At 42.9% G+C, this 17,810-nt stretch overlaps 3 protein-coding genes across 3 annotated transcripts; all 3 read left to right on the top strand.

Annotated features, from left to right (window-relative positions):
- The first annotated feature begins 1,916 nt into the window (after positions 1–1,916).
- LOC113153846 (homeobox protein Hox-A10) lies at positions 1,917–3,768 on the top strand. The gene is made up of 2 exons (XM_026347717.1): positions 1,917–2,757; positions 3,494–3,768. The coding sequence occupies exons 1-2, from the start codon at positions 1,917–1,919 to the stop codon at positions 3,766–3,768; spliced, it is 1,116 nt and encodes a 371-aa protein (XP_026203502.1).
- A 4,228-nt stretch (positions 3,769–7,996) lies between these two features.
- Positions 7,997–9,185, top strand: hoxa9a (homeobox A9a). Its single transcript, XM_026347727.1, has 2 exons — positions 7,997–8,585; positions 8,944–9,185. Exons 1-2 carry the CDS (start codon positions 8,033–8,035, stop codon positions 9,183–9,185), a joined length of 795 nt encoding a protein of 264 aa, XP_026203512.1. The 5' UTR covers positions 7,997–8,032.
- A 3,461-nt stretch (positions 9,186–12,646) lies between these two features.
- LOC113153861 (homeobox protein Hox-A7) lies at positions 12,647–14,243 on the top strand. Its single transcript, XM_026347732.1, has 2 exons — positions 12,647–13,013; positions 13,858–14,243. Exons 1-2 carry the CDS (start codon positions 12,647–12,649, stop codon positions 14,196–14,198), a joined length of 708 nt encoding a protein of 235 aa, XP_026203517.1. The 3' UTR covers positions 14,199–14,243.
- Positions 14,244–17,810: the final 3,567 nt, after the last annotated feature.

The following is a 17,810-nucleotide window of genomic DNA, read 5'->3' as shown; positions in this document are numbered from 1 at the left end:
TGAACAGCTGCGATTGACAAATTTCCACCGTGGACGCGCTAAAATCTAAGCCAAAGTCCATAAATGAGCTGTCAGTGAGAGAGAAACCTAAACCTTTGAAAACCTAAATGGGCTCAATTTATGAATTTCAGCCAAATTTTCCCCGTTTCAGTACAACAGGCTGCAAACAAACCCGGGGGGGATAGCGGCCACCTGGGCCTGGTAATGGCAAAGCTGGCCGAGATTAACTTCAACCTGGAGAGAGCTATAGAGTGCACATGGCCAAGGACACTATGAGATGGAAGGAGAGTTTTATTGTTGGCCTTATTGCCCCAAATTGGACCGACAGGATGACTTGTATGTGCAGGCTTTACGTCTGCTTTGCTGTGGCACACTGTGACTGCTCCTGCACAAATTTAGCCATTTGCACAATGTCAGATGTGTGTACAGCAGTTCTTATGATTATTTGATATTTACACGAAATATAAAATAATGCTGTTGTAAAACCTGAAATAAACCATTTGCCCCAAATGCCTTTGAATGTCTGTATACGCAGCTTTAACTGTTTTGACATCATGCGTAATGATTATTCGGGTAGAGATTGAGATTAGAGCTCATTTCCTGTTACTATATTAGTAAAACAAAACAAAACATGCTTGTATAATAGCTACTAAAATACAAACCCTCAAAATTATTTTCATGTTGTATTAGAAATGTTAAATTATGTTCGCCTGAGTTTTATATTAAGACAAAGTATTATAGTTAATATGGGGGATGTTCTTTAGGCTGATAGGTGCGAAAATATGTCAAATAATTATTTGTCAAATATTGAATGAGCTACTTGTTTTTCTTTTTTTTTCATAGGCGTGTTGGTAATTGTAATTCTATTTGCTCGTGTGTTGCATTGAACGGTTTTGCTTTTGTTTAGGCACGAGCACAGTTTTAGCAACTAAAATTAATTTGACTTAATTTACCTCTGCTGTAGGCCATTGTATTTGTAACTAGGTTATTATTAATCTAATGCAGTATTTTTCTGTAGTACTGAAAGAAATGAAACAATGTAAACTTGTTGTTTCTAAGACCGTCCCGCTGGAAGAACACATAAACTAAAATCTGAATAAAATTGACACAGTAGTGTGTTGGATATTACTTACTGTATCCTCCAGGCAACATTAGTCTTAACACCTTGGTGCGGAAGAGCTCCGACGTTCTCCAGGCTAAAGGATGCGTCCTATAAAACGAATTTTTGCCAAGTCACATTGCCAAAGGCAAATTCTCGCTGCACTTTAAAACACTTTACTACCACTAAATCCAAAGGCTTTGTTACTTTATGTCTTTTTGTGGTGCTTTTCAGCAGCAATGCACTTTTAAAACTTGATTTGCCAACGTGAATCCACATTTTTCCTTCACGTACATTAGTTTGGATGTGTTGGAAACGAAAAGCAGTTGGATTCTTTAGCTTTATTTTTGTACTTCCACAACTATCATTATGTGTCAGTTCGGAGGTTTGAGTATTAATAAGCACGGCTCGCCTGTGTTGCATATGTTGCTGAGCTTTGTGGTCACATTTGCATGTGGGGCAATCACTGCTGCAAACATTACTCGGTGATCTGTGCAGCCGAGATGCGTTGCACAAGCTTGTTTAGGTAATGTATTCATTAAATGCAGATTTGTATGATGAAAATGCTTTTTCAGACTTTGCATCGTGCTGGACCTCGCCCGTTGTACGGGCTAATAGTAGCGTATTAAAGGGTTTGGGAACGCACTGATTGCTGTGCTATCTCCTTCCTCTGCCTCAGCTCCATGATGGATAACGCTCTGCTACGTAGCTTCACAGTGGGAGGGGCTGTCCATCTTCCAGCATTGCCATTGGTTTTACAGTTCACACAGCGGAGAGGGGGTGCCTCTAATCATATCCAGCATGTTTTGCACAAGAAATGTCAGCCAGAAAGGGCTATCTTCTCCCTTCGCCAAAATACACCACAATAATGTCATGTTCGGACAGCCCGTCAGGAAATGCGTTTTTAGTGGATTCTCTGATCAGTGGCCGAACCGACAGCGGCGGAGGTCACTACACGGGAAGTGCGGTGTGCGTGCCTCATAGTACCGCTACAGAAGTGCCTTACGGACTACACAACTATGGATATTTCCCAGGTGTGGGTAAGCGTGGCGAGGTTGGTCCCCAAAATATGGTTTCCACCTCGGGCGCGTACATGTCCAGCATGGAGATGTGGATGGACGCGCAGAGGTCATGTCGAATGGAACAAGAGCACCCGGTAGGTCCCCAGGTCGCGCCCTGCTCGTTCCCGCAGAACATTAAGGAAGAGAGCACCTACTGCCTGTATGAGCAGCCGAAGTGCCCCAAAGCCTCCACCGCCGAAGATCTTACATATTCCAGATTAACTACAGCTTGTACAGTTACTGATGGCGGCGGGGGCTCTGTGCCTGTGCCGGGCTACTTCCGCTTGTCTCAGACGCATACACATTCTCATAAACTTTACAACACCAACGGCCCCCAACCGAACCCTTCCCATTCTCATTTTGGCCTACACCCCACTGCTCCCGCTCCTTTCAACACGCCGCCAACCTCTACTTCTGCTCCAGCGACGGCGCAGGAAGGGAGAAACACCGAGGAGCCCGCGTCCTCGGGAAAAGCCGACCTGCAGCCTCACACTGCACCGGGGGCCGAGGAGGCACGCGACTCCTCTGATGCAGAAGCCTCCTCAGCAGAAGAGACAGACGAGCATGACAAAGAGAGACCTGCGAAGACCACGAAAGGTGAGCACGGTGTGACACAGGTGTGGTGCGGCACTGTTGTGTTTGTACACAGGTAGAGTGGCGGTTTTTAGTGGCGCTTGTCTAGTTTTATTTTACTGGACAGGCTGCAATGACAAGTCAAGGTGCTGGAAACCCTAATAACTCATATACCTCAAATTACAAAAGTTGCTATGGAAATAAATGCGTTAAAATTGCGTAATTGCGCATGAACACGTTTCGTATCATTTAAACATTAGTATTTAAATAAGTATGGGTTAAAACCAGATTTTCTTTAATGTGCCATATTTGTTTGAACCGTGTGATTAGCCACAAATAGTTTATTTTTAAGTAATAAAACGTAATAGTTATAGACAGTCTTTCTTTTGCCCGCTGCGTAAAATTCGCCTAAATGAATTAGTCCAGGCACACAATATGTCTGCCATAATATTTTTAGGATATTGCACCTTGTCCTAACACTAAAATGTTTTTCCCACTTTGGACTGTTGATGGCAAATGGTATGTGCTGGCATGTAATATTTGTTTAACTACTTTTCCCTGTTTTAACCACCAAGGCATGTTAGACAAAGCTTAAAACAACACACACACCCAAATGTTACTGCCATGTGTAAATGATACCTGATTTAATACAAACATGGACACACACACACACCAGATGATGCCTGTGCAGTGTCACATACACTGCGGGATATCGTGATGCAGTGCGTAAAAACCCATGTTTGTCTGCCATTTTCTTTAGGGGACCCAAAAAGTGAAAACACTGCCAACTGGCTGACAGCAAAAAGCGGCCGGAAGAAACGCTGTCCATACACCAAGCACCAGACGCTGGAGCTGGAGAAGGAGTTCCTCTTCAACATGTACCTGACCCGAGAGCGCCGCCTAGAGATCAGCAAAAGCGTCCACCTGACGGACAGACAGGTTAAAATCTGGTTTCAGAACCGCAGGATGAAACTGAAGAAAATGACGCGGGAGAACAGGATCCGCGAGCTCACCTCCAACTACGGATTTTCATGATACACGAGGTGAATATATTAAAATACAAGAAAATCCACGAAATCAACGAGGCCCCCTTTTCTCCAGCCCCACCACACTCCCGCATCACTTTGCCCACCAAATGACTAATTTCAATTTCACTGCGGGTTACAGCTTTCTGTAATTTCCACACACGCTTTAACGTCAACGCATCGTCCGCTGTGACTCACTGAGAAAAAGAAAACAAGTGAGTGTTGTGGGTTCTGTTAGATGGCCCGTTTCTGTCCCCCTCTTGTCGTGTGGTCGGATTGTGTCGTCGGTGGAGTTAAATCAGTGCAATTTATAAAACACAGAGCCTCTTCAACTCGATTATTCACTCTCCCCCCACAGCTGGAAAAATATTCCAAACTATTTGATTTAAATTTGGAATTGTTGTTTAAACTTTACCCTCATTTTAAAAAAAAAATCCAATTTAAACACTCTGAAATATAATGTAATGAATATTTCATCCTTGAGCATTAGATGTAGTCTACGATGATATAGGATATTCCGTGTATGACCTAAATGTATAAACTGAGTCTTTATTCACGTTGAGGACGTTTAACCCACAACGGTGCGCAAAGTGAAGGAGGATTGTTTTAATTGTATATTTCTGTGTACATATGACGTTGTGTTTTTTTGTGTAATGCTTAATAAATTATAAGCTCGCATTATAAGAAGTTAGGTGTTTGTATTTTTGTACTGTGGTTTATGTTTTTTTTTTTTTTTTTTAGTCAATGAGCGTCATACAGTAGAAGAAAATGATTGTGTTTGAAATCCCAAATTCAAAATAGTAGGAACTCCTCCACTGGTGATGTGCTTGTTTCTTTGTGAGTCACAAATGTTTCTAGGGACTACTGTAATGGCCATCGGAAATAATTAAGATATTAGGCTATAAGCCGTCTAGCTGCATGCCCAGCCGGCTATTGTAGAGTTTTATGACTGGCTGCTACATGAGGTTTCTCCCTCTCCTCTAAGAGCAGCTTCAGTCGTGAGAGAGCCTTTCAGACGGAGAGGAGGCCGTGCACTCAGCTACTAATCTGATCTGTACAGACACACTGTGGATAAAACATTATTGTGCTTTAGTTTGGGAATACTGGGACTGACATTTGAAGGTTTGGGTAAGTCCATCCATCATTGTGAATTTGTTCATTTTGCGCCTTGTTGCAGCGGCCTCACTGTAGTGTGTACAATGCAGTTGTATACTCTCTCAATCCAGACGGTTTTGTGGACTCTCGATGACGGAACCGACGACCACGGCGCATTATGAATTGACTTGAGTGTGTTTGACTTGAGGCCCAGAGCGACTGTCGAGTGGTTTAGGTAGTTTCATGTTGTTGGGGTCGTTTTCTAACTCTGCAACATGAAACTGTCTTAATTGCCCCAGTTACATACACCGAAACCAAACGGGAAGCAAATCGGAGACATAAAGATGATGGGATTTGTCAGAAATTGTGCATAGGTTGTCTTTGGAAGCACAAAACCCTGTCTGGCTTATAAATCGGAGAGGGGGGGTGCATGGGTAGCAGATGTGTGTAATGTTAGCCTGTTTAATGTTGTCTTTTCTATACGTGTTTTTGTCGTTAACATGAGCATGAGCGGGTGTGTGTGCTGAATTTGCTGAAACACATTCAAATCCGGGCTGCATGCGTCGTGGATGTGGGATTAAGACTAAAGCCGTGAGTGTTTTCCGTGAGTAGTAGTGACGCAGACACGCCAGACAAGGCCTCGGTTACGACCACTGCAGTGGAGGGGAAGGGGAAGGTGAATGGGGCAACAGCGACCTCCGTGGGCAATGAGACCGGATGCTTCCGCTGCGCAATGGTGGCTCAGACAAAAGGAGGGGAAGGGCTTTATGGCGATATTTAGATCCGCCAGACAGGCTGTTATCTGCAGAAGCAAAAGAAGTGAATAGCCCCTGCGGTAAACTGGGTGAAAAAACACCCTGATTTAGGTTTACAGCCTGAGAGCCATTGGCATAGTGGCGTCTTTTCCTGCTCTAAAGGTGTTTGTCTATTCTAACTTTTAGTGCACAAATAGGCGCACAGCCGCTCCTTTCCCCCCTCGGCTTGTTTGATGTCTGTTGGCCAAATAATGTGCAAGTAACAGTGAGGTGCTAGACTGTAACTAGAATGCACATTATAGACACCTTATGTCGTCTGCTGTGCTCCTCTGCGAAATGCAGAATAGTAACAGCAGAGTGGGGAGAATTCCTGTGCGTTTAATTGCCTGTGGCCTTGTGGGGTGTTGGCCAAGCTCTCCATTTATTTGCTGGTAATAAAAAAAAAAAAAAAAAAAAAACGTGCAGCGGAATATGTGAGAACTCAAGGTTGCTGATTTGTAGATCTGCAACATTGAGCTTAAGATGTATATTTATTTATACACACACAGCCACCAGATTTCTGTCAAATTTCCATGGATTTTATTTTGTGAGACTGCGCTTACTTCTTAAATAACAAAATATGAAACCATCTCCTACTCCAGCTCAGAATTAAGGATAATACATAGTTAATTAGGTGTTTATTGATGTATAATTTCCTTTTAACGCTACAACACATTATCGGGCAGTATCATATGATGATATATTTATTTTTATTTATTACAAATACCAGAACCGCTACTACGCGCAGTATGTTTGAAATGTGTTCCCGCCACTCCTTGCACCATTTCATTTTAAAAGGAGGAAACCACAAACATCACATTACGCATGTTCTTTGCTCTATTTAAGTGTAACTTTACACCGGACCTTGGGCTGCTAGCAGACATTAGTTTATTTGATAATGGCGGTGAATACGAGCATGTAGACCTGTGCAACAATAAACGGGTTAAGCCTAAAGAAACCGGGAGTCACTGTCAGCTTTGTTTCTTTTCTCCTTTTATTAATTCAATAATTAATAAATGGCCCTCTATCTTTAACGCAGTAGCTCAGTAACACAGTGTGTACGCCATATTTATTCTTTTTCTTTTTTTCTTGCTTTCTCGTTTTATCAGTGTTGTTCTATTTTATTTTGTATTTTTGTGACTACTTTGTAACAAACATTTCTTTAAGTTTCTTTTTTGCAAACGCAGTTAGAGGTTATGCATGTTAGGTTTGTATAAAACCACAGTTTGACGCCGTAATTACAGACTAACAATAGTCTGTAAACTACAATTAACAAAACAAACTTGAAATTAAAATAGTCATGCTTCTTTATTGTTTTTTTTTTTAAAACCTGACTGAAAATGTCCAAATAAAATCTTTTGAATAATCTGAAATAACTCATATTGGTGTTCTTGGTGAGTTGTGTAAAATGCAGTCCTGAAATATTTACGGTAAAAATTACGCACAGATCTTATGCGGTTACGCGTATGGTGAGTATCTTTGTCCAAATCACTGGTGTTTGGATATTGTAAAAAATATATGTATATACATATATATATATATATATTCTCCTTTACGATATGCATTGGGTCAGTCTATTCTTTTATTTGAACTGAACCCGGACCTACACAGATTTATCTTATTTAAATGCTGAACTGCAAATAGCTTTTTTACGAGTCTTGTTTTTCTCTGTGAGCATTTGATATTTGAAGGTGAAAAGAGGAGAAGGTAGAAGACGGTGTTTAATAGTGCCAACACGCGACAAAATATGTAAAATGCAATTTGTACCAACTTGATGTCAGATCCAGACGTCGTCTGAGCTTTATGTTGCAACGTTTTTTTTTTTTAATACGGTGGTGGTTAAAATATGTGTTGGTGAACAGCAATGGTAGGGTGCTTACGTGTCCTATAAAGTACCTCGTAAAATAAGGCTTCCAAAAACAGACTGTATCGTTTTGGATAACCTAGGAGGGATTTAAACAGCAGCAACTGCGCGAGATACTGTAAAAAAAAAACAAGATCCTTTTCTTCAGCTATTCCTATTTTCCGTCCCACTTATAGCAGATCTTTTACATATCTTGATAATTCTCAGCTTTAAAACTAGAGGTTGTTATAGGAGAGCGGGTGAGTATTTAATGACCAGAGGGATTGATTTATCCTTTATTGTTCAGCCTTTATGATCACGTGTGTCTGCTACCCAATGGCATGGCAGCCTGTCTCCCCATTACTAGTCCACTGTAGTTCTCTGTGGGGCCAAGTTGCTACTTGATTTCTCCACATTGTTATTTTGTGAGGCTGGGTTTACTGCGTGTGTATGTGTATGTGTGCATGGTGTGTGTGCGCGTTTTACTCTTGCATGCATCTGTTTGTATGACTGTGTACATGTGAAAGTAGAATTTTTTTGCCATGTCGACATCCGGAACGCTGACTAGTTACTACGTCGATTCCCTCATTTTGCCCGAGAACGAGGAGCTCTCTGTGCCGAGATACCCCTCCGGTCCTGGGCTTCAGCACCCAAGACAACCCGCCTCCATTAGCGACCACAGCGAGCTTGGGACTTGCACCTTCGCGTCCAAACCTCCAGTATTCGGGCCGTCGTGGAGCCACGTCCCCACTCAGTTCCCAGGGACCGTCTCCTCTGTTTATCATCACCACTATGGGCATCCACAGGGCCCGGTGGCTGCAGACACAGATGGCCGATATCAATCGTGGCTGCTGGAGCCCATGTCCGGTTCCCTGCCTCTGACCGGATTACCGACGACCCATCACTACGGAATCAAACCGGAGGGTCTGGGAGCGCGAGCTGAGGGGACGATGCCGGGCTCCCACACAGCGCTGCTGCTCTCTGATTACGCCAACGGGACCGTGGCGACGGCATCACCGGTGGAAAAGGATGCACTGTCCGGCCAAGCAGCGGAAATAACCGGGGAGGGCGAAGAGAAACCAGGCCTGGATCCAAGTAAGTCGCTGCCGAGTCCTTTATGTTATACTATTTATACCGCATTAAGCTGCGAGGGTTGGGGTGCGTGATGGGGGGGTGCGCGTCTGAACAGATGCCATTCTGAACGTGCCATTTCCTTATGGGGACTGTTAATGGGCCAGCTCCCATTGCTATATTAGATAACCTTTTGCAGCTTTAAAAGTGGAGCGCAGTGTGTTTGGCTGCGTCCACACGTGTGCAGCCACCATACAGTTACCTACTCAGCCCCAATTTAGCAACGGTGTGTGTGTATTTCTTTTTTTTTGTTTATTTTAAAATCTGGCCCCTCAGCACAGCACAGGTCCCTCACATCATTGTCGCACCCCACTCTTTCCAGATAACCCAGTGTCCAACTGGCTCCACGCGAGCGCCACGAGAAAAAAGCGCTGTCCGTACACCAAGCACCAGATCCTGGAGCTGGAGAAAGAATTCCTCTTTAACACCTACCTGACCAGGGACCGTAGGTACGAGGTGGCGAGACTGCTAAACCTCACCGAGAGACAGGTTAAAATCTGGTTCCAGAACCGCAGGATGAAGATGAAGAAGTTTAACAAAGACGGCGCACCGAAAGACGAGTGACTGAACCCTAGAGAACCAGTATTTAGTCTGTTGGCGAGCTTCTGCGTGTGGAAAGCTCTTAACTCTGCTGGACCTTGTTTTTAAACTTCATTGTCTTATTGTTCCATAATAACAGAAGCTGTTAGGCTTGTCTTGTTTTTAAAGAAAAAGCATGCTGGGCTTCAGTTTGATGCGACTACCTTTATATTGCACAATTTTAACAGTGCCCACTCGTCTGATGATGATGATGATGATGATTCTTATGATTTTTCTAAATTTCGTTCCTCATGTTAATTTGAATTAATACCTCGGTATATGTGTATTAGTTGGCCTGGTCCCTGTGCTCGTTTGTGTATGGGTGTTTTTAGCTGTGTGTGTTTCCTGGTTTGTAGCGACATTTGTCTATCTCAGAGTTACCGAAACGTATAGTTTGTAAATATCCACTATTTTTCCTGTTGTTTCTCCCTCACTGCTATAGAACTATGACTGATGACCATGAGTTTGAATCTAACATTGGAGCCGTAGATAAACAAGACTGATCGTATTTCGAAGTAGCTACATAAACCTCAGAAACCTCTTGAAAATACTTACTAAATTATAATATGTTATAGATGCTATATTACATGATTGACTACCTACATGTCTTTCAACTACCTACAATAACCTACGTTTTCGATGGCGGATTATAGTCGATTTGCTTGCATTAGATACTATGAATTTCAGGGAGTAACATTTTGAAAGAATATAATGTTTGTTAGTGAGAGAACATGAAATAAAACACTGTAGGCTACTTATTGAATACCTCACGGTCTGCTGACCGTCTGACTTCACAAATGTAATTTGTACTTTATTTATTAAATAAAACAAATTATATCTGCGAACGCATCCACGTTATATTCTTATTTCATTTTTGCCCTGTCATCAAAAGAAATAATGCTCCATAATTTTCCTAATTCGCAATTTCCTGCTGCACACAAACACTTAATGCTTCTGTAAACCAGCTATTAATACGCACATGGAAATATACAATATATATTTGGATAATTGGACTGACTGCATATTATATTTTGCAAATAACCAATTTTAACCATTTTATTTTGCAGGTAGCACACACACCAATTAAATGTACACACCTAATGTGTGTGTGTGTGTGTGTGTGTATCTGGATTGGGGACAGAGCTGTGTCTTGGCAGAGGATGTTGTTAGCTGTATACAGCCATAAAAGACAATTACCGCTATAACCTTTTATGGGGTGCAAAGCGCTGCGAGGCGAGAGGACACAAAACAAAAAAAAAAAAAGACATCGAGGGCTTCGACGGCTGAAGCCCAAAATAATGCAGCCGGTGTGTATCTGTTGAGCTCAGACATGACAGGGCCGCTCGGAATAAAGCCACCGTCATTAGCACCATCTCCACACAAGTAACAACCACCTCATAATGACAGTATGGTGTGAATTAAACTGTCTTGTGATTTTTTTAATTCAGTAGGTAAAATAGCTTGAAATAGTTTATCAAGAAACGAAAGGTCCTCCATGTGTGAGGCTGCTTCAAGTCTCTGCACGCTGCAGAAAGTATTTGACACAAAATACAAAAAGTAAAACCCGTGTGAGCTGCAGAGAGGCTCCATCAGGCTCTGTCACATACAGCCAATTTATCATCAATAAGGGGAGTGCGCATACAGGTTATTTTAGTAAAAGGTGAGTCGGACTTTAGTCCAACTGGAGAGCTGTTGTGACGCGTTAGAGGACGCAGATGGACCCAAACTTCAAAGACTCGACCAAAGACAGTGCAATAAAACGCCTGGTCTGCTATACTGTCTGGCATTCCAGTTTTAATGGCTTTATGGCCGTCCAGACACAATTAGGCTGTTTCCAGAATGGCACCCATTTGTTTTTTTCCTTCCCTTTTCTGTGAGACTGGGCTCTGGACAAAAGGCCGAGCGGAAATGATCAGCTTTATTGGATTCTTCCCGACGGGGACGCGCAGGACTCACGGTCATTTGGATGGATCTTTTGTTTCTACCTGGGAACCTTCCGCCCTCTGGTCTTTCGCTGGGCCTGTCTTAATGGAGAAGGAGCAATAAAGCCAGCAGCTAGCTTCAAGCACAGTAGTTGGCCTGTAGTCAGGCCTGTGTATGTATTTTAATATAAACGAGTCTGTTAAGACGTGAGGAATGTCCGCGCTTTGCTGAACTAAACCATAAAGTCACATTTTAGCTTTTGTCTCCTTCTCCTGTCTTATTTTTTTTGCCCTGATTGCTGCAGAAAGAGGGAAAACACGCCTGCGCACTGCTGTCTCCCCACCCTGCCGTCTCTACAAGTCGCCAGCGGGTGGCGCCACTGTTCCACAACATCACAGCTTTTAACACCCCCCCCCCCCCCCCTCCCTCCCCTAATGAACCTGCACAGGGGAACAAACTGTAGTAACATTTTTAAGAGTCTAGCAAAAATAATTTCACACCTTTTTTTTACAGTCTCGCTTCTGAAACCGCTTCTTCGGGCTGCAGCTCTTCAGGGAAGAATGAAACAGGCAGCTCTCAGCGGCTGCACAGTCACTGCTGCTGCCCCCAAAGAGCCGCGCTCTGTTGACTGTTGTCTTCCTAAAAACATAAATGTAAACGCGAATAATTTAAGAGTAAGAGAATTTCTTTAATAGCAGGGTTATGTAGTAATAAAATCATGACACCTTTCCTCACTGCATGCAGATTTAGTTTCCACAAAATGTATTTTTATTTAAACCGTTCAAAATGTATATGTAAATGTGATCATTCGCATTTTTTTTGTTTTAATTATAAGCACAGGCTACTTTACTTTGACAAAAGAAAAAAAAGAAAAATCTAAAACTACACATTTCAACCCTAACAGGACATAAACAATATATTTCCTTCCGCGCAGCGCTTGTTATTTCCAGCATTAAAATATATAAGAATAATGCATTTTATTATTAATGACACGAGAGTGTATGTGCTGTTTTTAAAGCAAGTTCCCATTAGATCTGTTTAAATTCGTTTCTTTTTCTCCATTATACAAAAACCAAGAGTATATTTACTACAGAAGTTATAATTATAATTTAAAGGTAAACTGTCGTCATAGAGTGGCAAATAGCATGTTCAACAAATGTACATGCAATTAAAAATTAAAGCTAGAATATGAATATTTGCAAAACTGTGGTAAACAAAGATGACTTAAATACATAGCTGTAAATTATGTGGGCTACTCTAAATATCAGTGGACCTGTGTGAATTTTTCCATTGTGTGTGTTTATGTGTGTTTAAAGCGTTAATCCCACTCTGCAGTCTGCGCCACAATGAAGTCCGTCTCTCATTGGACAGGGAGAGCAAGGCCTGAGTCACGTGGGTGAGTTCTTTGGTCCAGAGTAAAAATGGGGTTTGGTGTAAATCTAGGGTGTATTGCTGTCATATATCACGCTACCTCGTAAAAACGACACTGAGGATTCTGGGCCAACAAATCAGAGCGAAAAAATATGAGTTCTTATTATGTGGATGGTCTTCTTAGCAAATATACGGCGGGTAGTTCTCTGTTCCCAAACGTGGAGCGGGCTTCTTGCAGTAGTGGACCCAGTGGAGAGGACTTCGTCTCGGCTCGGACAGCTGCGGCCATCGCCTTTGCACCACCCCTGTCTGGAGTTTACAGCGTCAATAATGCCGTGTGCCAGAGCCACCCTATGTTTACCTCGCCCTATAGCCAGGGGCAGGACGCACACACGCTGCACTGCAGCCGGTTTGGCCAGAGCCGCCTGTTCGCCGACAGCTGCTGCAATCCTGGGCAGGGACCTCTCACCTCGCCACTGGACAAACAGTACCGGATGTACCCCTGGATGAAAGCATCAGGTACGTGCTGACACGGTCTCTCATGCGCTATTTCTCTGTTCTCAGGTCAATACTTCTACAAAACATTGTGATATTTACACTGATCGTTAGTGGTCCAATTAATTTCGTGAAGCCATTGGTGTTGCATGGAAAGAATCGTAAAAGTTTTATTGCGCAACTAATGAGTTCTGCAGCCATAAATTCATTTGGCCAGCGCTTCTGTGCTCAGTACGCAGAGACCTTGCCGCTGGGGGTTTTCTCTGCACTCCTATTACTCTTATAGCCTCTTCTCCCCTTTGTGGTTGTAAAAAAAGACCAGCCTGTTGTGTAAATCAGTTTTTCTCCAGCTCCTTTTTCTAATTGGGTCTGCACTGCAGAGGCTCTGCTATTTTCTGAAACTCGTTCGAGCACATTGCTGGATCAATACGCAACAGTGCTGTTATAAAGAAGTCAGGCGGACTTAGAAAGCAAATAATTTGAAACACAGACATTTGTAATCGTTTTTGAAAGAAAATGCGTAAAGGCTGTAATTTAATTATGGTGCGCGGAGTGTTGGCTTTTAATTGGAAAGGCATGGAGAGTATCATGAGCCAAATACACGAGCAGGACACAGCTCCACAGATATTAAAACAGTTTTCTCCTGCTTATTAGCGTGTGTGTTTGTGAATGAGTGTGGGAATAGGGGCTAATATTAAATCATGAGCTACAATTATTGCACAATAAAAAAAAAAGAGACCCAGGATATTTTCAATTTTTTATTCTTCTTGTAATTAATAACATATTAATTAATGCGTCATACTGTATCACAGCTCACGCATGAAGACAACTGTATTTTCATGCAGCCAACGCATCATATCTCCCACAGATCCAAATCGAAAGCGGGGGCGGCAGACCTACTCACGGCACCAGACCCTGGAGCTGGAGAAGGAGTTCCACTTCAACCGGTACCTGACTCGCAGGCGGAGGATCGAGATAGCCCAAGCCCTCTGCCTCACAGAGAGGCAGATTAAAATCTGGTTTCAGAACCGCAGGATGAAGTGGAAGAAGGACCACAAGGACGATCCGGTGTCGAACCCCGCGGAAACAGACTGTGCTGTTCGAGCGGTTCCCGAGGCCGAGGGACGTGAAGTTGGAGACACCCGGAGCCCCGGTCTGGAGTCAGAAACTTTGCACAAGCTGCAAAATAACAAAGAGACTGACAGTTAGGACATTACCAAAATATACCCAACATTAAACAGGGGGACAGTAAAATCCCACGAACTGTCCCACACTAGTCATGATCTAGCAAATAACTTCAAAGACAGATGAATGCGTTTAGTAACAAGCATTAAAAACAGACTCTAGATGTGAGTTTTATATTTCCATACTGAAACTTCGAACAAGCTGTGCGTAAGAAAGCGGCAGCCCAATAACTACCTATCACACTATACTTTTATATATGCTATACGAGATGTAGTTACACTACTGAATTAACATTCCTCTAATGGACAACTACCTACTTTAACCTACTAAAATGACACCACTGACGCAACTAATTCAACACGTCGAAGTTGATTGTAAATGAATGTAACGTCGATTATTTTTTCGCTTTTTGTCACAGATGTTTTCTTGGGGAACGAACACAACATTATCAGTGTAAATTACGACTTATTTTGAAACTAGGTTAATAACAAGTGAAGTTTTTTTTTTTTTAGGTAAATGTTTTTAAATGTGATGTGAGCGTTGATCACTGTATTATTATTTTTTTATTATTATAATTTTCTCGTTAGTCATAATCACAACAGGCCAACATCTTTTTATCACCAGTGGCCACCAGAATGAAGATCTTTTTAAATTATTTTCAGATGAAAATATGTAACCTACCTCAGATTCATGCCTAATTGTACTGTAAACAGGAAGGATTTGTCTTACTCTTGTGCCGTGTAGTGAAAAATGATATGCTTTCATTTTCTTTTACTGTCTATTTGTCTCAACAACATCTGTCTAAACGTTTTACACATGTTTGTGATTACTGATAAGAAAAGAATGTACTTTTATTTTGACGACATGGTGTGTTCAAATCCACAATGTGAAAAATACTGTGATATATGCAGCTTCTATTCCCACCTCTCCAATATGAAGACACTGACATAAAAACAACAATATATGTATATTTTGTTGTAAAAAAAAAAACTGAGAATGTCTTTAAATCTTTAAATGAGCATATAATGATGGTGGTTGATTAATTTGTATCTACGATTTGCATTGAATCTTTCTGCAAACCGCAACAATCACAACAGTTCCAGTCATTTACGCGCCGGTTGACTGATCTCTTGCTCAGTCGTGAGCAGGCTGTGTGAGTGTCGCTCGCTGTCCAATGGACCTATTAGATTGCATGTAATGAGACATGTTGCAGTCCGTCATGAAGGTTAGGTAAACACTGCAGTTGGGGAATGTGAACTATGAGTATGCGAGATGGGACAGGCTGCAGATGAAGGGAAATTACTGTTCAACTCTGAATTCCCTCTCTTCCCTCGGTAAAATGGCGCCTGACGGTGACCTGCCCCTTCCTTCTGTCTCTTTCCCATCCCTCCCCCCCCCCCCCCTCCTCCCAGTCCCCACATCCAGCCCTCCAGCTCTCGCCCATAAATCCGCTGTTGTTTATGAAAATTTACAACATAGCAATACAACTTTACGACGCGGCTCGGCCTCCTATTGGCTGCAGCGCGTCACGTGGCACTGAGCCGTGAACATGAACTTTTTATATATAATTTCCAATAGAGGAATAGAGGAGCCTTTCATTTAACGCTCTCCGGCTTCCACGTTCGCTCGTTTCACCAGCGACCTTCTAGGTGTTTGTACCCCTCACATCTCCCTCCTCTGGACTTTAGAGCTTTTTTTTTATTTTCGCTCAGACAGAAGCTCGACGCGCAGGAGATATTCGTGGGATATGTCTGGATTGTTTAGCTGCCCCCGCTGTCGGTGCCCTGACACGTTTTGGAGAGATGAGTGGAAGGAGTCCCGGTGCGTCACTGACCCCCGGGAGCCACAGTTTCAGTCACTGGACTCAGCTGGAGGATTTCGTCCGTCACTGCTCGTTTGCACCTGCCAGCTCCCTCCCCTCACCTCTCCTGTTTAGAGAGCTTCCCAAGGTAAGAACACCTATCAGTTGTTTGCACTCTTTTGCTTTTGCGTATTTTACAAACCCGCACAGAAAAAAAAAACAGCTAAAACAAACAAGAAGCAGTTCATAATTTCAATGCTGCACCACCTTTGTTGTCTATGAAACTGAAATGCTGCGGGGGGAACTGTTTCACATCTCACCTTACAACGATTATGATGTGACTGGTGACATCTACACTGTAAATGTGATTAGTCTGTATACAAAAACAGAACCCTTTTTTTGTATACAGGTGTTCATATCGTCCTGCTGGGTTTTGCATGCCATCAAGACTTTGTTTGTTGTCAGGTTGGGATGGGCTTTAGGCTGCAAGAGCCGTTGGGTGAATGGTGGTCCAACGACCTGCTCTTTGACGCCCTCCTGTGGAGACACTGCAGTTGTTGGTAGTTGCAGCTCTCCATGTTCTGCTGCAAATTCCTGCGGTGCAGGCTGGACATCATGGACCAGTCGACCTCTATTTTCACCTGCGGTGTCATGCATTTGCTTGAAAGTTTTAAGTTTCAGATGCGCGCGTATAGGCGTTGTTGAGGAACTAGTCTATTAGAGAGCAAACCAAGATTACTATTTAGTCGACAAGCGGGTCTGTCAGAGTCATTTGTATTGTTAGAAAAATGTTTTATTTATATTTGTCAACTACTGCGTTGAGACAGTGTAGTTGTTTTTTTTGTGTGCACTATATTATTAGTCATAAGACCAACCAGTTCTGGGAAGATCTAAAAAACAAAGCATCCACTCATCCAGTTAAATACAAACAACGTAACGTTGATTTCCCGTTTGGCACACTTCACTGAATCCGTTTTATTCATTGAAAAAATTATTAGTTTCACACAATTGTGGGAACACGTGGCTGTCTTCATGTGCTTTGACAACTGTACCAGTCCTTTGTGTTTCAAACCCTTCAGTTGTTATGGGATTTGTCGCACTCCACCAAATGTCATCTTGAATTTGAGCACACTGGGTTTTGACCGTGCTGCCGTCGCGCGTAACGATGTTTCACAAGAAAAGAAATGTTAGTTTTTTTTTCTGGCTCAGGGCTGTTGGTGTGTGAAGCTGCCTGCAGAGTGCACTGCCCTCCTTTTTCCTGCAGCGGTGACCCCCTCGCTCCCAGCCCGACATGTTTGACAACTGTGCGCACTGGCTTCTTTCCTCTCCTTTCTTCTCGTCCTTGTTTAGTTACTGGGTGTGTCTCCAGCTCGAGTCGAAACTGTTTTCGTGGGAACTTTGTTGCCATTGGCCAGTCATAAATCAGCTGTTGGGGCATGAATGTTTAGCCAACGCAAACTCCACGTAGGTCTTCTCTTACTGTGGGCCCACTGGATTTGGGAGCACGTTATTCACCCTTCTTCACGTCGTGCCTTCTGGGGCTGTGTTACCTCAAAGGGCGCACATACCTGGAGCAGAATAAATAATCTCTATCTAGCTGTTTTTTTGTCAGTAACACAGGATTGGGCTTGTGCCGGGTATATGAAGCTGCTCTGGGGGAAAAGCATGTGGGGGGGGGGGAAACCAGAGGATAAGCGGCTGCTTTCGAGAGAGGAAGGTGCCATAAAAATTCCACAAGGAGAAAACCAAATGGAGAGCGCTGGGCCTGATGTGTGTGTCAAGCTCCTCTTGTTTTTCTGATATGACTGAGATCCCACGAGGACAGTAGCAGACAG

The sequence above is a fragment of the Anabas testudineus genome, chromosome 11, assembly GCF_900324465.2.
Source record: "Anabas testudineus chromosome 11, fAnaTes1.2, whole genome shotgun sequence".
NCBI classification, from domain to species: Eukaryota; Metazoa; Chordata; class Actinopteri; order Anabantiformes; family Anabantidae; genus Anabas; species Anabas testudineus.
This window is presented reverse-complemented; position numbering and strand designations above follow the sequence as displayed.

Coding starts and splice junctions, on each gene's coding strand:
- LOC113153846 (XM_026347717.1), top strand. CDS start 1,917: ATGTCAGCCAGAAAGGGCTATCTTCTCCCTTCGCCAAAATACACCACA. Junction 2,758..3,493: donor ACCTGCGAAGACCACGAAAG/GTGAGCACGGTG, acceptor CATTTTCTTTAG/GGGACCCAAAAAGTGAAAAC.
- hoxa9a (XM_026347727.1), top strand. CDS start 8,033: ATGTCGACATCCGGAACGCTGACTAGTTACTACGTCGATTCCCTCATT. Junction 8,586..8,943: donor GAAACCAGGCCTGGATCCAA/GTAAGTCGCTGC, acceptor CACTCTTTCCAG/ATAACCCAGTGTCCAACTGG.
- LOC113153861 (XM_026347732.1), top strand. CDS start 12,647: ATGAGTTCTTATTATGTGGATGGTCTTCTTAGCAAATATACGGCGGGT. Junction 13,014..13,857: donor CCCCTGGATGAAAGCATCAG/GTACGTGCTGAC, acceptor TATCTCCCACAG/ATCCAAATCGAAAGCGGGGG.